Here is a 21,766-nt window from a genome sequence, read left to right as displayed (position 1 = left end):
GAGTTCGATTCACCATTATGCCTCTCATGAGAGGAACAAGCCTGTATATCTTTGGGTAAGCTGCACAATCCTGGAGCCCCACTAAAAGAAAGGCACTGGCAAACCACTTCTGAGTACTTTACACCTAGAAAATTCTGGTAAGAGTTACCATAAGTCAGAATCAACTAGAGGGCATAGAGTCTAACTTATAATTCATGTGTGCCCATGCCATCAAATAGGAATCAACTTATAGTGACCCTAAGAGCACTTTCAAGATATTGAAAGAGTGGTTTTACCAGTTTCACTCTGCCAGTGAGTTTCCACGGCTGAGCAGAGTATCAACCTGTTCTCCAGAGTCCTAGTCTATCACTCTATCACACTAGGAATCCATAATTCGTATAATTCATAGAATCACCATAACTCAGAAACAACCTGATAGTAAATAACAGAAATTTGGCTGTGAGTAAATTGAGATTATCGAATTATTGGTGCATAACTTTATAAACTTTATAATAACAGTAAACATTTGTCACTCACAGAAGCTAATGTAGAATGTAACCTTATATAGAGCACTGAGTTCAATAAGGATTTCTCTTAGAATAAGTGTGTACAGGATTACAGCCATAATTATCCAAAAAAATCAAAAACTGTATTTCCAATGATCAATTAAACAGAGTAAGAGAATGCCTATTCTTTATGCCACAAATGAATTATATAATTGCACCTTGATTATTTAAATTCACAGTCTGCATGATAGAGTAATTCGCCTATTAGAAGTATTGAGATAAGCAACTTCTTGGAACTGTTATTACTAATGATCTGTTGAAAGGACACAGTCATTTTCCCAGCATGCCCAGCATTATCCTGCTGCCTAGTTATTGTGCACTTGAACCTCAACATATAACACATTTCCACTGGAGCAGAGTTGTTTACATTTGGGCTTCGCTCTGCATTGACTGCCATGTGAGACATGGGGGTCTTCTCAAGAAGGCTCTCACTGCAAGACCAGAGGACAAAGTCCACGTGGTTGAGGAAGAGCAGGACCCTACTACAAATGAGGCTTCAGGGGGCTGCAAGAGGGAGGAGGGGAGAAGAAAGATGAACTGCATGAACTATAGTTCACTTATCCAACAACAGCGTAAGGACTTGCAATTCTGGTTTTTACAGATATTTCTGGACTACTGTTCTCATGAGCCTTCAGGGTTCGCTATGCTGTGCTACGGCAACTGAGAGTTGCAGACCAACAAGATCTAGAGTACCGTACTTGCTCAGTCTTACTAAAAAGTACACACCTAAAATTTTAAAGGACAAATACATTTACAGAGCGTGAATGCAACAAGCAAAATTACAGGTGTATGTAACAACATACTGGTGTTCTTGCCCAAGAGCCAGGATGATACAAGAGTTACTTCCCATGAGTTCTACTGACACACAGATATGACATTTTATGTCTGAAGAAATAAATTTTGATCCACAAAAGCACACACTGAAAGAAATCTTTACAGTACCACAATATTTTGCATGTTTCCTCTTTTTTCTTTGCTTCTCCTGCTTTAACTTTCCTAACGTGCTGAGACAGACTAACATGACTATTTATTTAGTAGAGATGTAAAATTTCTTGATGTTATATAGTTTGAATACCATGTCACAGACATATTATTTATCATTGTAAAAGAACATATTCCATACTCCTTTTTTTTCAAATCTCCTGAGAAAAACAAAACATGGCTTTGGGGGAAAATGGGGGGAAACTCCTCCCCCCAATTTTTCTGGTGTTTTTCCCCCCAGGCCTTCCCATTTCTATTCTTTACAAATAACATTCTATGGTTGTCAAATCTATCCCTGATGGATCTTTTACCCTGGTCATGAACAGCTTAAAAATAGATTCATCAGATGCAGCTCTCTCCAGAACAAGCTTTCTGGCAATCACATAACTGGGAGTCAGATTCAACCAGAGATCAGTCCTGAACACGCTTAATACTAATGCCTAGCCCAGAAATATACGATGAATAGGCACCCACAGACAGATGCCCCACATCCCTAAACAAATCTGGGATTATGCACTCCAGTAGTAGACAACACCAGCCCCAGCATCTTTCTTGTTTACATGAACTGCTAACTAATTCAACAAAATTCAGCAGAATAATTAGATAATAAATATTCATAATAATTACTATGCCCAGTCCTAGTAAGAATGATCCTAGTGTCCAACAGAATTGCAAGCATGATCTTAGACCCACATGATTTACACCAAGCAGAGTAGGAAATCAATTGACCACATCCGGTGTTTTATAGCACAGTTTCCTCAGAGTGGAACAGTCTTGGTGGGTGGAACGTAATAAGAAGGGTGCAAACTGATTATTCATCGAGGCCATGTAACCGTCTAAATAATTTGCTCAAGGCAGTAAAGAGGGAAACACTCACAGCCAGACAGCTCTTATCTCCTATTACAGAAGGGAAGGTGGCACAAGAACCAAGAGCGCTGACCATGCTGATGGGAGATTCTAGGAGCTGAGAGCTCAGCAAGTAACTTTTTGAAGCTGTGCAGAAGTAACTGTGCAGTCCTGGAAAGTTTGTTTTTTAAAAAAGCACCCACAATAGGATACACTATAAAGAGAGGCTGTATCCTTAGATTCTTATTAGAGATGGAAACGAATCAGAAAATTTGTGATTCATTTTGATTTGTGATTCGTCAAGGTTAATGAATCATAAATGACCAATTTTCAATTTTTTTCTAATGAATCAAGTCATCAATTCATTTTTTTTTACTTTAAAACCCTATAAAATGCCCCCCAGCACCTAGAGACTCCAAATTTGAAAGGGAAACTTCGCCTTACTTTCCTCTACAAGCCCTGCAAGTTTTGGCGATGTTTGGATTTCAGATACCTGATGTATACACCCACAAGGAGCCCCTTCCAGGAAAGTTTTTCCAGAGCGTCTAGAAACACCAAAATCACAGAGAAGTTTCTACTGACTCTCTTCTACAATCCCTCCATGTTTGACAAAGACTGGGTTTCAGACATCCAAGTTATACACCCACAAAGTGGGTCCCCTCCAAAAAAAAAAGTGCTCTTTAGCAGCTGGCTTGGGGAAATCCAATCTTCCCCAAACTTGGAGAGATTCTAGAGGAGAGTTAGAGGAAGCTTCCCTGCAATGTTGGTGTCTTTAGGTGCCTTGGAGTGTGTGTGTGTGGAAATTATAGCCAAACAAATTGACAAATCAAAAAATGCTCAAAATTCATTGATTCATGATTTGTTGGGGGCATTGATTTGTACAAATACACATTTTTGAATGAATTTAGTGATTCATTTTTTAATTTGTGCCCATCTCTCATTCCTTTTAATGCTCATTAATAAACAGTCATTAGTATCTCTTGGAATGTGGTCCCTCATCTGGGTAGTCAAAAAACTTGTGCCATCAGCTGCAGCCCAACAATACCTGGAAGGCCACAAGTTGCCCACTACTACACTAAACATTCCTAAATATAAGGAAATGGTACTGCAGAAATAGCCATGTCCTTCTGATGCTGACCAATGTCCCCAGCTATCTCCACAACTGTTGGTATTTACTTAAAAAGAAAAATACTGAGAAGCCTGCTTGCAAATTTTCTCTGCTCACATTAACACCCTACTCCTACATCATGCTGATTTATAAATCCAACACGTTCACAAGATTGCAGCTCAAAAGGCTGAGAGAGGGAGGGGCATAAACAGAAAAACTAGCAAGTGTTATGATGGGATACTGCAAAGACATAACTTCTCTATCTTTACCGACTGGGTGGGTGGGGGAAACAAGTTGGAAAATTTTTTGCCAGTAAGTAAATCTTTATCTATCTTCTGAAATTCTGCCTTCTGTGCTATTGTTTTAGTCTCAACATTCCTACCATCTTGTTTACCATCTTGTGGAGTGAGAGGATGAAACTGCGTAATTTTAGAGCCGGGAAGGTCTTGGCAAACATCCAGTTCAACCCCTTGCACAAGGCTGAAAGTAACAACCCAAAACTTGCTTCCCCCACCTCAGACTAAGGCTTCATGTTCAGGAGTCTTGCAACCCAAACTGAAGTATATTTACTCAGGATTAAGTCCTGGTGAGTAAACGTATATAGGACAGCAGCCTTCAAACTCTTAAAAAACATGCAGAGTTACAAGAAATTCCACAAGAGAAGATTTGAAAGGTAAACACCGATTCCTAACTCCAACTGCCTTGTTAAAGGGTAGTTAGTGCCCCCTGTTGCACTCCACGCTCCCTCCTAGAGTGAGAGTGTGTGCATGTATACATCCAAGGCTTGAAAGCAAACAGCAGATGATCTAATTTCAAGTACATGTAAGCCTTATTGTACCCCGGGTCTCGGGGGAGATCGGAGAATAATGCATGAGCATTGAAAGAGAAGATACAGGTATTATGGTGGTAAGAATGGTTGGGACTCCAGGACAGCGAGTCCCTATGTGCACAGATGTTTTAGGACAGCATATTTCATTACCACTGAATCACGTAGCTGCTTGAGCAAGGCAGTCTGCACACATGGAAGCCACTTCAATGACAACATTTATCACATACAGTACACAGATAATTATGCAGCAGTTTTGCAGGTTTTTTAAGGCCGGCCACTGAAAGTTTTCCTGCGGCCTTTATGGGAATTATTAACAGCATTTAACCCACATACCGTGAACAGGGATGAGAGAATATACATAGGCATAGCTATATTTTTCATGCAGCACCAGTGATGCTCTGACTCACTAGAGTCACTACACCAAGAGGAGTTATCTCAGGCTAAAATGGTACCTGTATTTAATTTCTTCTTCCCCAGACCTGGCTGTGTGTCATAGTTAAAGTGGCACCAGCCCACCAGATTCGAGGACAATGCTAGCTCCCGCTTCAACCAATTACTCATTTTGATTTGTTTCATTTCTAAGCCGCCTTTCTCCAGGGGAAAGTACCCGAGGCGGTTCGCAAAAGGGGAGAGGTCCAGGAAGGTCAGCTTCCTAACAGTTCCTCAGGAGAGCTCCTCCCGCCCGCCAAGGGCTACAGTACTTAATTTTTCCCCTCCGGGAGGGCACAAGGGCGAAACAACGAGGGCATCTCTTCCTTACCCAAGCAGGCTCCGGTCACCAGCGCTGTCGCCGTCAGGGCTCCGGCCGAGGCGCCGTAGATGGTCTTGGCGTTGGCTACCAAGAAAGGCGCATGCTCCCGGAGGCAACTGGCGACCCCGATATGGTACACCCCCAGGAACCCGCAGCCGGCGAAGGAAATATTCCAGGTGGAGCCCGGCGGGTACATCGCCCCCTCCAAAGCAGCGCCGCCGCCGCGCCCGCCCTTGGAGAGAGGCGGCGGGGGAGTGGGACCGGGACGACGCGGAGGGAGAGCGGCCGGAAACAAGCGGGAGGAAACCAGACCCGCCCGGAGGCTTGGAGCCGGGTGGGGGAAAGGAAGAAGAAGCGCTAGCAGCCCCCGACCCGCGCTGCCCGCTCGCCCGGCCGTCCAAAGAGACCCCGCGCGTCCGCCTTTCGCCGCCTTCCCGAGCCCGCTTCGCCCTTCTCCCCAACCCTAGCCCCGCTTACACCTGACGCCGGCGGCCGGAAAAGAAGGGCTATTATAGGGAGCGAGCGTGCGCGCCCGCCGGGGGGAGGAGCTCGGCCTCGCCGCCGCCGCCGCCACTCTCTGCCCACCAACAAGCTCCGTCCGGCGCCCGCTAGTGGCTGCCGCGGTCGGTGCCTCTAGCGCCGGGCTGCCGGCTCCGAGGGCTGAGTTGGCCGCTCCTGAAGAGCCGCCGCCGCCGCCAAATGAGGAAAAGCGAGGGCCATGGGAAGGGGGTGGCCCCGGCGGACGGGCGGGGACGGCAGCAGCGACGGGGTGGGGGAGGAGAGATTTCCAGGAAGCCTCGGGGCGGCCCCTCCGGTGGGGAGGCGGATGGAGGGCGCATTCCCGGGGGCTGCCGCAGCTTTCGACCTAGATAAGTCTGGGGTGTGCAGTTTGGGGTTTTTTTGTTTTTTAAGGGGGGAGCGCCATCGAGCGAGCCGGTGGTTTTGAGGCAGCCAAGTTTCCGTGTGGGGAGAGCTCTCCCAGTGCTTTGCCTCTCGCGTATTATGACATATTTGTGTTTATTTACACAGAATAAACATTAAGGGGTCGGTGGTGTGCGCAGTAGAGCTTGTTTGTGCGGGTGATTTGGGATGAGGGGCTCTGAGAATATTCAGTGCCAACCCCAAGCTTCCCTTGCGCTTCTGTTTTTGTGTGTTGGGGGGGGGGAAACAACCGGAAAATCAGGGTTAAATCCTGCTTCTAACGAGTTTCTTTAACTTGAAATAATGAACAGCACATCCTTTGGTCTGATGAAGTGGCTTCCAGCCCAGGAAGGTACAGCTGTCAGGGTTTCAAGGGCTGTGGGGCTGGATTTTGCTACAAAAGACTGGCACAGCTATAGTGGAAATGCTCGAGTTAAACTATGACCATTTTATTTGCAGTGTTGTTTATGATTTTCTAGTCAGTTCTACCAGAAGCTGAACATTTTGAGCTAAGATATTTTCAAAGCAGGTAGAAGAAGGGACTTCCTAACATATATTTGATTTTCTATGTCTTACTCCCTCCATTAGCAATGTGAGATGTCTGTTGTTCCACTTGCAACTGCAGATAAGCACCCTGAGGCCCGAAAAGGGAGAATGAGCGTCCCACTGCCAAAACTGCCCATGATTTGAGAACGAGGGACTGGAATGGATTGGGAAAGCACTGGTTCAAATCCTCACTTGGCAAAGAAATGCAATTGTGTTAGGTAAACCTCCCAGCTTGACCTACCTCAGAGGGTTGTTGTGAAGATCATTTGGAAGCGGACAGAACCTCCCACCTTGAGTTTCTTGGAAGAAAGGTGGAATTATGAGTATAAGTCAGAATGCTCCCATTCTTTTATAGAACGCAAGCTGTTTCTTCCCAAAGCTTCTCAGGTGATCTATCACCCAACCAAGGAAGAGTGGAAGTTTAGTGGAAACTAGATGTGGGGATAGGGGGCAGTACCTTAAACAGCATTTATTGTACTATATTTTCCTTCTGGCCCAGGATGAGCTGATGATGAGCATTCTGTGCTATGGCTCATGTTCAGCCCCCAGAAAGCACACTTTGGATTTGCTGAGGGGATGTGTTCCGAGCAGCCTTCCCCAATTTTGCATGTATTCAGTGTGTTGGATTACAGCCTGTGTCTTCCCAGTGGCAGGGACTTGTGGAACTAGAGTGGAGGGCATCGTGTTCGGGAAGGGTCCTACAAGGTCGTATTGTTTCTTAGCCTTCCTTGGGGGATGTTGCTTTTTCACAATCAGTGGGGTGAAACCAAGGTCTCTAACTTACACAGAAAGAGAGTTCTTCGTATTTTCTTGGAAAAGCTTGCAGTCCCATGAGATGACAATCCCTCCTTTTCCTAAACTCCACTCAGGCTTGGAGGTACACAGCATCACTCATCACCATGTATGGGATGGTTTTGCAGAAACGAATTAAAATGAAATTACCAGGTTTATTTTATTAATTAAAACCATAAAGTAGGATTGAATTAGTTCTAAAAGAAAAGGATTATAGAAGCATTCTCATGATGTATCACAGGCCACTTTTGAAAAATGTTTCAAGATTAGATCATGTTGATCATCAGAAAGGATTATTCAATTTGTCTCTACCTTTCCTCCAAAGAACCCAGGTTGTCTCTATTTGGTGTGACTACTTATCCTTTCATTTGGGGTTTCACTAAGTGGGAACTTAATGGACTATTCCCTAAAGCATGGCTGAGGAATATGCAAGCTCCCCACAACTCCCCACAGACGTTTCACTTTTTTAAAAAACTGGGGAAAATGCATTGTAGGAAACATGGCTGCTATGAAACAAGACAAACAACCCTTTTGTGTCTTTTTTTTTTTGAAAGCCTTTCAAAATGTGTGGAAAATAGGTATTTTGTTTCGCCTAAATTTATACCAATTGAATCTTTCAAATTCAGGTTATGAATCAACATCAGTATTTTACAAAGGCCAAAAAAATGCATTCTGTAGATTTTTTTTAAAATTCATTTCCCCGGACTATACAAGAACACTGAATACAGGTCAGGTAATGTTTTCTATACAGTGGTGCCTCGCATAACGATTTTAATTGGTTCCAAAAAAACCCCGTTATGTGAAACATCGTTATGTGAAACACCATTTCCCATAGGAATGCATTGCAAACCGGTTAATCCGTTCCAATAGGCACGGATTGCCGTCCTTAAGCGAAAAAACCCATAGGAAACATCGTTAAACAATACAGTGTTTCCTCCATTGGAATGTATTGAAGCTGACTCAATGCATTTCAATGGCTTTGCGAAGTCAATTTTTACAAATTTAAGTGTGTCATAAAAGGGTCAAAAATGGTTTTAAATGCTTGGATTAGCTTCTGCACCCTCTACAACGGATGGAAAAGTTAATTTGGCTTTGATCTGACTTTTCGTTAATTTATGGTGAATTTTTCCCCCCAACTTTTGACAGCTGTCAAAATCTGACAGCTCCATTGGTTCCTACGGGGGAAGAAAAAATTCACAAAAGATTAACGAAGACTCAGCAACTGTTCTAAATGCTTGGATTCATTAGAGGACCCCCTAAGTCGTGTGCAAACTTGATTTGGCTTTGATCTGAACTTTCGTTAATTTATGGTGAATTGTTTTCTCCCCCATAGGAAAGCATGGACCTGTCAAAATCTGACAGCTCCATGCTTTCCTATGGGGGAGAAAACAATTCACCATAAATTAACGAAAAGTCAGAACAAAGCCAAATCAGGTTTGCACACGACTTAGGGGGTCCTCTAACGAATCCAAGCATTTAGAACTGTTTTTGACCCTTCTAAGACACTTTTTAAATTGAAAAAAGAAACATCGTTAAGTGAAGCAGGGGACCTAAAATCGCATTCCTTATGCGAAGCATGGTCCCAAACTTCGCTAAGCGAAAATCGCCCATAGGAAACATCGTTATACGGTGCATATTATTTTCTTTAAAAACACATCGTTATGCAAATTCATCGCTAAACGAGGCACTCGTTAAGCGAGGCACCACTGTATTTGGAGCATCTGTTAATAGATTAAATTTGCAAAAGTTGGGAATTCAGAGTATATTAACTGTCAGGGGAAGGTTGTTTGCAGTGTGAAATACTTTTTTAAATTGTGTGTAACTGAAAATATTTTGCTGTATGTTTTTTAATTGGATGCTTCCCTGAAAGACCTATTACAGAAAAAGAAGTTATAAATTGACTCAGTGCACTTTAAACCACTTCCTGCTCCAGAGATCATGGGAGGCATCAGCTAAATGTCTCTATTGTATTAAGTAAATGCTGCATATGTTTTCGATGATTATGCAAGAGCACTAAATACAGATTAACCACCACTCCGTACATTTCAGCATTCCAGCCAGATTATAGTGGGAAAACGGAGAGCTTGCATGCTCCTTGTACATCAGCATGGCAGAGGGATAGTGGGATACGTGATTGCTTTTGTGTGGTTGTCTTTGTAAGTGCAGAGAAGTTACACTGTGGTTCTGAAATAGGATTCTAGAGATGGTTCTGAACAGCTCCCCACCCCTTGCCCTTTGTTGTGTTTCTTTATGTTGAGACCAGATAAATATGGGGGACAAGATACCACAATTATAATATCTTTCCTCTTAACCAATTGTAAACTAAGTATCAAATGTAGATTTACGTGAAGTTGCCCAGAGTAGATTTGTTTGAATCTAGATGGGCTGGGTAAAAGCCAAATAAATAAATAAATCCATCCATCCATCCTTTGGTAAATCTCCGGAACTGAACTCTGATCCCCCCCCATAGACCTGTGCAATTGTTTCAGCAACACGGCCGGAATTATTTTGGTTTCTTTATACATGCAAAGATTTAAATTTCTCATTTTATCCTATTGGATCAATGTGGTAATTGGCAGTGAAACAAAAGAATGTAAACAGAAATCCCTTGTGACAATCTTCCACTGAGGCAACAGGTAGACAATGGTAAGTTACAATGGTATTTGTGATCTCCCTGGAGACAGAACATCCCAGTTCCGTTCTTTTGCAGTCATTAATCACATTGTGTCAAATTATTTATTCTGCCCCTCTCCCCTACTGTTGATAATTAACAATTATTAGTTGCTAAATAACCAATTCAATGCCCTTCTGCAACACCACAAATCTTTTACTATTGGTGGTAGAGTACACAATAACCCTTACTGCCTTAGCACCTTATTTAACAGAATGTGAACAGCTAGTCTGACAACTGTAAATGATAATGTGGTAGATTGGAAGTGTGGGGTATCACGGAAAGACAGTGAATTCCTAATCGTATACTCCCAAATTGTTGGGAGTGAAAACAGACAAAAAAATTTTATTTATCCAGTGTTGTTAAGTCTGTGGAACTCTGTGCCACAAGATGTGGTGATAGCATCTGAGCTAGATACCTTTAAAAGAGGATTGGACAGATTCCTGGAGGAAAAGTTCACAGCAGGTTACAAGTCATGATGGGGATATATAATCTCCAGGCTTAAAAGGAAGGTACAGTACCTCAAAATGCCAGATGCAGGGGAGGGGTATCAGAACAAGTATCTTGTTGTCCCATGTGCTCCCAGAGGCATCTGGTGGGGCCACTGTGATATATAGGAAGCTGGACTAGATGGGCCCTTGGCCTGATCCAGCATGGCTCTTCTTATGATACTGGCCAGGATCCAACACATTCCTAGTTATGGATCAATTCTGACTCAGCATGCAACCAGGCATTATGTCAGGGATTCTTTGATTAGCAGCTGTCCGTGACTCGGTGTTACAACATTGAACTTTTATCAGTGTTAATATTCAGCTGGTTTCTGATCATTGTATTTTCACAAGGGAGTGGCAAGACATGCTTGTGGATTTTATGCCTCACATATCAAAAGATCTTAGCTGGATTTGGGTACTGCATTTTTCTATGGATGTGAGCGTGTGTGCAGCATTTGCTTTTCTTCTTCTGGAAGCAACCTGTTTTCTGTTGGAAGTGTTTTAATATTGATTTTAATTACCATTCTAATATAGTACTTGTTTAATTCTTTTTAAATATTTATATACTTACTGTTTCAGCTTTTCAATACTGTTTTAGTGGTGCAAGCCAGCTTGAGTCCTTTCAGGGAGAATAGTCAGCATAGCAATATTTTAAATAAATAAACTTGTCTTTGACCAACTCTTTAAGTTATATTTTTCCATCCTGTTAAAATCTGTCAACTGTAAAAAGGAACTGGCTAGCTTTTATTACATAGTTCACTATAGGTTTGTCTTTGTACTTCGCGCAGACTATGCACAACTGATTTTTTTCTACGCTATTTCATACTTACTTGTCTCTCTCTATACTGGTTATTTAGCACCTTGTCAGGTAAATAATTTGTCAACCTTGAGTTTGGGTTTCCACCAAATAATACATCTCTGTAACAAGGTTGGCAACAACTGTTCAATTTTCAGTTTATTCCCAATTCTAAGATACTGAAAGTGCCAGACTGAACACAGAATGTCATAGGCTTTATCCTTCTCTCTTCTGATATTTTAATGCTATAAAATAGCTTTAAAGTAGGGCCCCCTTATCTGATTCACTTAACCACAGTCTGAAAATATTAAAACTATTCAAAGAAAAATCCCTATATATATATATAACTATAACTATAAACTATATTGAATAGTTTATATATATTAATGATAGTGTTACCAGAAGTGGCCATGAGCAGAAGCCAGAGACCATGCTATGTACAGCATTTGCTATTATAATAGCATTTGCTATAATCCACATTTTAAGGCAACTGGGGGGTGGGGTGGAACCAATCCCCCTCAGATACAGAGGTCCTACTATATTATATAAATCAGGAATTTGGAAAGAAAGCCTTGCTCCATACAACTGCAAAACTTGATGCATCTCCACCCACATGTTCCTCTGCATTGAAGGCTATGTACTTACTGGATGTCTCTAATGCTGTAAGTACAGTACTACCTTTTTAAAAGAAAACAAATACAATTTACCATCTACAATGTATACTAGTCCTGCTGAAACTGAACACACTGAAAATTTAAAAAATTGGGAATCAATATTCGATACATAATGATTAAAAATATTTTTCAAGCAAATCAGTATTTAATGTATTCGCGAAGGCTTTCATGGCCAGGATCTAATGGTTGTTGTGGGTTTTTTGGGCTCTTTGGCCGTGTTCTAAAGGTTGTTCTTCCTAACGTTTCGCCAGTCTCTGTGGCCGGCATCTTCAGAGGACAACAACCATTAAATCAGTGTTTCTTCTGTTCTTATGTGAAACATTTTCCAAGATAAAACTCCCAAACTTCTGAACTATTCAGTTTATAGGAAAATATCTCTCTGCAGAGAATGAATCCTTAAATTCTGGTTTGCATCCAGCTCCAAAATGCTGTGTTGAACACCCAAACTTAAAACCCAACAACAAAGCTGTTTCTCACAGGAAACCACCTGTAAAACACCTAGAGTGTACACAGAGAAAGGCCAGAAATATCATTCCAGTAAATAAGGTTATAACTATGCAAATTATTTTAACAAAGTTTATTACAGATTAACGCTAAAGGAAATTTTAGTCAAACAATCCAAATCCCATATCGTCATCAGATTCTTCAGATTCTTCTTTCTTTTCCTCTTTCTTCTCTTCAGCTGAAAAGATAAGTTGATTTGGAAAGTCAGCCAACACCTCACTTGTAATATTCCATTTATACCATTGTCTTAAAGATAAACTGTGAAAACCAAATTAGAAAGGAGAAAAAACCCAAAGCCATAATCTAGACTGCAGACAGTGGCTCAAATCCTGTTCTATAACATAAGTAAATTTGCACATTTCAGTCCATTCCTTGGTGAATGAAGAGCAGCTGCCACAATTCCTGGGACCACATGCAAGCATGCTACCTTGGTGTCTGCATGCATACTGTGATCACCAGGGGGCTCTTTATTTTAGTGGGGAATGAACTGAAATTTACAAATTTGCTTATATTATGCAACAAGATTTCAGCTACTGACAATAAAATGAATTAAGATTAAAAATATATCAACAACATATAGTGTCTAATAATCCAACTGTTTGGAAACACCCATTTTCTCTCTAGTATGCTAACATTACCTAAGTCAAAGGAGTGACAAAACTGGTGAGAGGTAGCAGAATAGAGCGGCTGTATAGGATTGTTAATACAAAAGAAGCTTTGGAATATTAGAATACAGGAAAATGTCCAATAAGATGAGCAGCTATAATAATTTCTTTCGAAAGACTTTTCTTTCGTACAAGCAAGTACTGATAGAAATTTTCCAGTATTTCAAACGTAAACATTGCCCTTGTAAATAACTTTCGGTGAGACAAAACTACAAATGTGCTGGATCAGTTGGGGGCTTGTTCCACGACACCTTTTATTTTCAGCTTCATTTTTGCATATGGCCAAAAGTCCAGCATGATGCCCACCTGCACGAACATTCTTTTTCAAGCTAAATTATACTCACCAGCAGCTGGCGCAGCACCTGCAGCAGGAGCAGCGGAGCCTCCAGCAGATACTGCTACAGCTCCACCAACTGGCATGCTGGCAAGTTTGCTATTACCTGAGGCAGAACAAGAAAAATGAAGCGCTGTATGTAAAATAAGCCTTGCCAATAAGAGAGACATCAGATTAAGGCATTCAGTGATAATAAATCCCACCCTGACTACTAGATTCCCTGAGTTGGGTGTACAGGGGCTCTGCCTTGCTCTTACATCCCTTGCTCCTTTCTACACTTATTTTATATCCATCCTTCCCTCTCTGCCCCATCCATTTCTCAGCAGGGCAGTGGGAAAAGAATGAACTCTGATTGGTACTTTGACAAGTTAGATAGCATTCTAAATGGGGGGGGGGGGTTGATCGGCCTCATAATAAGAGCCCCAAACTCCTGTCCTCTAGTATTTTAAATATATTAGTTCACCAGTACAGTTACACCACTAGTTTGCTTTTGGTTCAAGCTCCAAAAAGCAACTTATATAGACCACCAATATACTGGAGACCAGAAAAAGGCATCTCAATATTTTGTCAACGTTAAATCAGGTTTGTCAAATCTGTGGGGCCTACTCCTCCTGCAGGGGGTGAGACTTGATCTGTTTCCATTAGCAACATAAGGTTAAAATCAGAACTGTGACAAGAACTACTGTGCAACTGCAGACTCCTATGATGGATGGGCCTTGGAGATTTAAGACTTGCTTCTGGTGAAAGCAAACAGTTCCAGAGAAACTGGCAATATATAATTTCCCTTGCGAGCTGAGAGATCCCTTGGCTTTCTAAGCACGTCATTGGGGGCAAAAAGTCTGTTCTTTGTTTCTAGGAATACAGAGTTAAACAATCCCATGGTGCTCCTGAGGCCAAAGGCAAACATTTTTATAACCAATTCAGCATATTCTGAGAAACACTATATTTGATAGCCAGAACCAAACAGCCATTTAGACAGAATGAAACATTTATTTAACTAGTACACAACATCCCATTAAATATGATCCAGCCCTTTTCATTTGCTGCATCAATCCCCCTGCAAAGAATCCTAGCTCTATCAACACTATCAATAACAAGGACTTTACTTTTACTCTTATTATTTGTTTAGTACCATCAATTTACATGGCATTTTATATAGGTGTAGGTAACTAGAGGTTCAGGGTGTAATTGGCTATTTGTATATGAGATGGATTTTGTTGGGTTTGGGGGTGGGGCTTGATGGGCTACATTTCAGCCACCACACCTTACAGTGTAAGAAAATCTCTTGCTGAATTCCAATCTGAAGTTGCATGATAAAACCAGAAAGGAAAAACAGATTGTAAAGAATTAAATGGGAGCAAATACAGAAACATACATTTCAGCTTTAACTGGAGATAAGAATGATAGGGTTATTAAGGAGTTTCCAGGAAAAGATGCGATACCACTGTACAACTATTCAGGGAAAATATATCTCTACATATAGAGGCATCAAGAGAATGAGTGATGTCAGTGAAGTGGGCAGATCATCTGTAGGCAGAGAGGACTAAAATCAGTTCCAACACCACATTATAAAACAATTTTAAAAAATGCCCATCTGAATAAAAAAGTTTTGAAGAAAACAAAAGCACAGTATCTCCTGTTGAAAATTTTCTCTGCAGCCAAATCAGTGATCAAAAAAGCTTCAATGGAGAGAACGACCAAGTTTCTTTGTCTCCTGGCATAAGGAAAAGAGAGATGGGGCTAGCCTAACTTCCTGTGGAATGGAATTTCACAGCTTGGGAGCAGACACTGAAAAGGCCCTTTCCAAATTATTTCTGCAAGGGTGATGAGAACAAGAGAAGGGCCTCTCTTAAAAATATTACGACCAGAGAGGCTCACAAGGGAATACAGAATCAATCCTTCAAATAGCTTGGCCTCTACCAGTATACAACAGCAGCTGCACTTTCAATTGGCCCTTGAAATAGGCTGGCAGCCAGGGGGCCTGACACAAAGGGAAGATAAACACTCTTTGTAACTGGGCCTGGTCAACAATTTCATTGGAGTATTTTAGATCGCCTGAAGTTTCTAAACTCTTCAATCAAAAGTAGTCCCATTTAGAGTGCAATCCAACAGGGTGTCACCATAGCCATCTCTGGTATTTCCAAAACCAGGAACAACTGATATGCTACCTTTAACTGTCGAAACACCCTTCCAGCATTGCCAAAACCTGGACATCTGGGCTCATCCAAGAGAACCTGAGGTTTGTTTTAGCAGAATAAACCATTTACACCTGAATCCTATTCCTTGATCTGCCGTGATAGACAACTTTGTAGATGAAAGTGGAAAACAATAAGATGCCAGCAGTAGAAGCAAGGCTTCAGTAGAGTTTAAAATTTGAGTAGCTATATATCAAAAAAGGCAGGAAGAGGTAAAAGATCTATGCAGTAAATTCTTCAATAATTGAGCATTTGTTTACTTTTGAAAAAACAAAGCTGATTCTTTTTCAACAATTGTTGAGAACATCCTCTATATGAACAGACAGCAAGTGACTGTTTTTAAGAGGGTTTCCCAATATTAATGTGGTCCATCAGCGAAACCCAGCAGGTACCAACATGCCCCTGTGGGAATTAGGATGGACTCACTCACCCATTACCTACCACAGTACTGTCCACCAGTACAACACATATTTATTGATAAAGCTGTAGTTTAGTCACTTTATCATTTCACCTAAGAACACTATGTCACAGAATGATTTACAGATCTGGATTTCAGCTCAGGTAACCACTACAGAATATACCATAAGCTATATCACAGCAAGTATAGCATATATCACAGCAAGTATAGCATGACAGCATCGTCCAATTACCCACTTTGCCCTTCACTGGCTTCTTTGGAATACTGAACCTACACTTTGCTCTGATGTGTTACACGTTACATATTTACATTATCTACAGACATGGAAGAAAATTTCACTGTTGAAAAGGAAATCACTATGATCACTTCTAAACCCACTCTTCGTATTTAACTCACCTTGGGCAATGACATCTTCAATGTTTTTTCCATTCAGTTCACTAATAACCTGTGGAAACAAATGGATAGCATTACTTAAATGATCTTCTCTCAACACAGGGATCTAAAGGATGGGAAGCTTCACATCCCATTTTTAAAAAGAAATATAAAATGGGAAAATGGGAGGGAATAACTGTCATAAAAGAAGGCTTGCGTATTCAAATTCACTTTTCTTATTTTCTCAGTACAGATTCAGTCTCCCACAAAATATGCAGTAAACAGTAACCTTGCAAAGCAAGCCTGCTTATGTTATCATTGGCTACCTAGGCAGGGTCTTGTTTGTCATTTACTGGACAATATATTTACCGTGTTTCCCTGAAAATATGACAGGGTCTTATATTAATTTTTGCTCCAAAAAACACATTATGGCTTATTTTCAGGGGATGCTTTATTTTTTCATATACAACAAACTATGTGTATTCAAATACAGTTGTGTCATCTTCTTCCGGTTGCTGCACAGTGTTGGAGGGTGGGGTTTCGCTTAACTGGGGCTTATTTTTGGGGTAGGGCTTATATTACAGCATCCTGAAAAATCATATTGGGCTTATTTTCAGGGAAACAGGGTATATTTTGACATACAGCATTGCTTCTTCCCAGATTAAAAACAAACAAACAAACAAAAACCAAGAAGCTACTGCTACTTTATAAAGATGAGAGGAAAAGCTCCAGGTGGTTGTACCGTAAGAGATCACTAAAAGCTAAATGAAAAGAGAAGGTACAGTATATCTGAAACACAGATTGCCATGTCATAGGGCACAAATAGCTTAACAATAATTTAAACCATTACTCTAGTGTCCCACAAAGAATTGGAAGCAACTGAACTACCTGGCTGTGGAGCCAGAGGCTGGAAGTTCAATTCCCCATGGTATATAATTGATAAGGGCTGGACTTGATGATCTGTAGGATCCCTTCCAGCTCTGCAGTTGTTTTATCATCATCATCATCATCATCCCCCTCCCCTGACATTTATTTATCTAAATTATCAATTTGGCAATAATTTAACAGAGATTCAGAACACTTGCAACTACACCATCCCTAAAACATACTATCTGTTCTTTGTTATCATACGCTACAAGGGGTACTCAAGTACACATCTGTCTTGCAGATGTGTACAAAAATAGATCACTGTATGGTATTATCCCCTGCATGGCTGCAAATACTGTCCTCCATTTTAAGCTACCTGGTAAGTACAGATTTCTCCCCCATAACCCAAAAATGACTAACAAAAATGACCCTATTAATTACTGATTTTTGCCATTGTAACAAACTAGGGGGGAGGCCCTTTTTATTTTGCAAACCATGATTTGGGGAAATGTGTTATTTGTTCTGGTTTTGAATTAGGATCACCCCATGTAGAAGCAACTGGAATTTATTCAGAGGGGGGCTGAAATTCACAGGGGCAGGAAATAACTCATTGTACAGAAAGTGTATGCTTCATTTTAACTACTTTTATTTGATCCTGGCTTTTCTGGCTCTTGACATTTGTGTGGAACAGGTTAAAACCTGCATGCAAATATTCTTTTGGACACGTGCATTTCCATAACCCACAATACACTAAAATGCTCATTGGAGTCAATATGAGAGTTAGGTAAAGTTTCCCCTTGACAATTTGTCCAGTCATGTCCAGCTCTAGGGGACAGTGCTCATCCCCGTTTCCAAGCAGTAGAGCCAGTGTCTGTCCATAGACAGTTTCCATGGTCACGTGGCCAGTGCGACTAGACACGGAACATCATTACCTTCCCACCATGGTGGTACCTATTTATCTACTTGCATTTTTACACACTTTCATTGGCAGGAGCTGGGACAAGCGACAGATCACTCTGTCGTGTGGATTCGATCTTACGACTGCTGGTCTTCTGACCTTGACGCAGAGACATCTGCAGTTTAACCTGCAGCCACCACATCTCCACTAATATGAGGATTAAGACACACTGAATTGCAAAACTGCTGGTTGAAGAACGAACCACGTTTTCCCTCCAAAAAAATGAGCATGAGGGTAAAAGGGTGTGTGGGTGGGTGTGTTTACAGAAGTGTGGTGACATGTGTCTTTTCTTTGTGGATGGCAACAGCAATGCTTTACTAACAGCTATCTGAACACAAAGTAAAGGCACAAAGCCCCTAAACTCTAGAAATCAATTTGTTCAACATGCCTTAAAAAGCAACTAATCTTACTGGAAAATCTGGTAGTAAGTAAAAAAAGAAAGAAAATGTTTTGACTCCTATTTTAAACTAACCACTGCTACAAAGAGCTGATTTCTTTCCATTAGGCAAAAAGCTGTTCATTCACTTTTGGTTCGCCCCCTTAGCCAATATAGTTTAAGCCGATTTGGGTTAAGACTGCAAAAAGGTCCTTCCATGTTTATCTGGTATTTCATTCAACAATGTACAAATTCTGTTTAATTTCTCCTATTAGACCTGAAAGACACAGGGTCAGCAACTTCTTCTTTTCCTTCTCTCTTGTTGGAATTAAGTCTTAGAGACAAACAAAGCTGCAGAAATGCCACACTGAGCTGCTATCCAAAAACAACTGAGTGTTATATTGTTTTGAGACAACTACACTTCACTCATGAAACAGTTAGAGCCAATTTTAAGCATTTACTTGCCCCTGGAGAATGACAATTAAATTAACTGTGGCATATATGGGCAGTTCTCCAGGTTTTCTAAATATCTAGAAGCAATAATTTTACTTTTTGCTCACTTGACTGTATGTATTTATGCTTTAGCGAAACTAGCTGCAGTTTGGCACATGGGTAAAGTTGGTATAATATAAAATACTGTTTTTAAAGGGGGGATATACCATATTGATAGTGTCCAATTGGAAGCAACAGTGTTACTGTGACATGAAATAAATTCATTTTTAAAAAGTGACACTATGATATCTTTGTATCAAATAACCACTCTCCAAAGTGTTGGTTTGGCTCCAGATTTAATTAATAAGGGATTAGCCTACTGAAGCAATGTAAAAAATGAGCTAATTTAAATCCTATTGATTTCAACCAGATTGAAATAAAATCTCTTTTCCAATGCTATTGTTAGTTATGTGCTGTCAAGTCAGAACTGACATATAGTGACCATAATAGGACTTTCAAGGTAAGCAAGAAATGTATGAAGTAGTTTTACTAGTTCTACCTTGTATGACCTATCACTCCCTCCACTACACCAGAGTACCCAAAGCTAGTTACTTGAGTAAAACAGGACCATTCAACCCAAACAGATTAGAATCAGAACAGTGTATTCATAAGTAAAAATGCATTGTTACAGGGGGGAAAAGTTGCTAGACAAACAGCTGCTACAGAACACATAGCATTATAACAAAATTACCTTATTTTTGGACATTCAGCATTAATCCCCAACAGAATGGCTTGAAATGGTTATGACATCCACAGAAAATGGTTCACTTGTGAAGCAGCTACCAACATCCTACTAAAAGTGTTCCATTTTAGACATATATTTAGATGAATATGTCTATTAAAAATATTCCAGTTGCTTTTCTTGCGCTAATGAGGAACTCTAGAGCGTTTAACATTCTCGCCACTGAACGAAGTTATTTTTTAGCTAAGTCAAAGAATAACAGCTTGTGTCACCTTAGAGATTTCTCTAATTGCTCACCTTGTTCACACGTTCATCATCCGTCTCAATGCCTACGCTGTCAAGGATTTTCTTCAGATCTTTTGAGCTTGGGGACTCGTTGCCCCCAAGGACAGCAAGAAGGTAAGCTGCAACGTAACGCATCCTGAAAAAAGGAAGTCAAGGGTTTTTTTTAAATGTACAGTACTGTTGTACAGCAAAACCATCTGACAGATATCACAGGCCAGGCCAAGTAATTTTAAGACTGATGATACTGCCTCCATTTTCAGTGGAATACAGACCGTTTGGGGCATACTTATATTGAAGAACTAACCTCAACTATTTCACACGAGGAATCTCCAATCAGTATCAGGCATTGTAGCAAAGGACCATGGCTCCATGGTACTACAGATCTTTCCCCAGTAATATCTTCTTCCCACCTTCTTAAAAAACTGACTTTTTATATACAGTACAAAGCTAGAAGCGGGTAACACTCTCGACCGCTTCGATTTGGCCCGGTATATTTTAGAGTAAGAGAACTCTCTCTCTCTTTCTTTGTCATACTTCCTGAGCTATAATATACTCCCTTCTCTGTCTTTCCGCGCGGACTCTCGGGCCTCTGGAGCCTCCATCGCCCAACGAGGCCGCCTCCAAAGGGAATCAGGAAGCACATGTCCGCCCTGTCGTCGTCCCCCCCCCACTTCGCCCCACATGGTGTCGCCGGCTCGTTTTCGGGACCACGTATTTGTGCAGCGGGAGAAGGGGATACCAGATGCACCTTCTGGGCCCATCCATTACAACGAAAAGGGGGAGCCTCAACAAACCCACTTACTTTAAGCGTTCTTCGAGGGGAGGCCTAAAGATGGAGACGTGCGCTCTCCACGACGGCGACGGTCCAAAAGGAAAAGGCGGAGCCTCCTTCGCGATGTTCTTCCTAACACTCCCCAATAACCGAACTCCCTATTGGGTACAAGTTATGACCAATCAGAATTCGCATAGCTAGCATTACCAATAGGAATGCTTCTGCAGAACGTCTGCTTCTAGACTGTACGAGTTAGGGTCTATCTGCGTTTCCCGCCTTTGGGGTCCCAAGGTGGCTGTCTATGGTACGGGAGAAACCTAGAGCGCCCTCCTGCATCATAGAGTTCTGCAGAGCGACCAAATAAGTTTTTTTTTTTTCGAGCGAGCATACAGGGAAAGGGAAATAGAAATTAGAATGAGTTTTTACTTTGTTTTATTGTTCAACTGTAATATTTATTTTTTGCTTGTCTCATTTATAGGCCACCTTTCTCCTCATGAGGGGACTCAAGGCAACTCTCAGTGTTAAAAAAATGTAAAACAATACAGTAAATTAGACATTAAAATAATTGAACTCTAATTTATAGTTAAAATACATTTAATGATTAAAATATTTAAAATTTAAAAAACAAGCTCAGCTAGCAAACAGCATTCAGGGACACAGTTATGATTATTATGTCAGTGGAAGGATAGAAGGGAAGGGGCCAACCTAACACCTGGAAAGAGGATATTCCACAGCTTGGGAAGAGGCACAGAGAAGGCCCTCAAACATGCCTGTGATGCCATAAAGGCAATTGAACCGAGAGGAGGGCCTCTTCTGATGATAAGGATTGGGTTAGTATGCAGAAATACAATCCTTCAGATAGTCTGGACCCAAATCCTATAACCAGCATTTTAAA

At 41.0% G+C, this 21,766-nt stretch overlaps 2 protein-coding genes across 3 annotated transcripts in view; both read right to left on the bottom strand.

Annotated features, from left to right (window-relative positions):
* Positions 1-5,572, bottom strand: part of PNPLA2 (patatin like domain 2, triacylglycerol lipase) — a 51,813-nt gene extending 46,241 nt beyond the window's left edge. Inside the window, exon 1 of one of the 2 annotated variants that reach the window (XM_020784140.3) lies at positions 5,070-5,572. In XM_020784140.3, coding sequence (XP_020639799.1) covers positions 5,070-5,256 — 187 coding nt within the window. In that variant the 5' untranslated portion in view covers positions 5,257-5,572. The remainder of the gene's footprint in view (positions 1-5,069) is intronic. The other variant, XM_020784139.3, reaches the window with a different exon arrangement.
* Positions 5,573-12,516: 6,944 nt separating this feature from the next.
* On the bottom strand, positions 12,517-21,036 carry RPLP2 (ribosomal protein lateral stalk subunit P2). The gene is made up of 5 exons (XM_020784185.3): positions 20,902-21,036; positions 20,112-20,235; positions 16,464-16,512; positions 13,465-13,560; positions 12,517-12,633 (listed from the first exon to the last, which is right to left on the bottom strand). Exons 2-5 carry the CDS (start codon positions 20,232-20,234, stop codon positions 12,557-12,559), a joined length of 345 nt encoding a protein of 114 aa, XP_020639844.2. The 5' UTR covers position 20,235; positions 20,902-21,036; the 3' UTR covers positions 12,517-12,556.
* Between the last annotated feature and the right edge of the window lie 730 nt (positions 21,037-21,766).

This window comes from Pogona vitticeps, chromosome 1 (genome assembly GCF_051106095.1).
Source record: "Pogona vitticeps strain Pit_001003342236 chromosome 1, PviZW2.1, whole genome shotgun sequence".
Classification (NCBI taxonomy): Eukaryota; Metazoa; Chordata; class Lepidosauria; order Squamata; family Agamidae; genus Pogona; species Pogona vitticeps.
The sequence above is the reverse complement of the archived record's forward strand: the minus strand, read 5'-3'. Positions and strand labels throughout refer to the sequence as shown.

Coding starts and splice junctions, on each gene's coding strand:
- RPLP2 (XM_020784185.3), bottom strand. CDS start 20,234: ATGCGTTACGTTGCAGCTTACCTTCTTGCTGTCCTTGGGGGCAACGAG. Junction 13,561..16,463: donor TGAAGATGTCATTGCCCAAG/GTGAGTTAAATA, acceptor GTTCTGCCTCAG/GTAATAGCAAACTTGCCAGC. Junction 12,634..13,464: donor AGGTGCTGCGCCAGCTGCTG/GTGAGTATAATT, acceptor TTATCTTTTCAG/CTGAAGAGAAGAAAGAGGAA.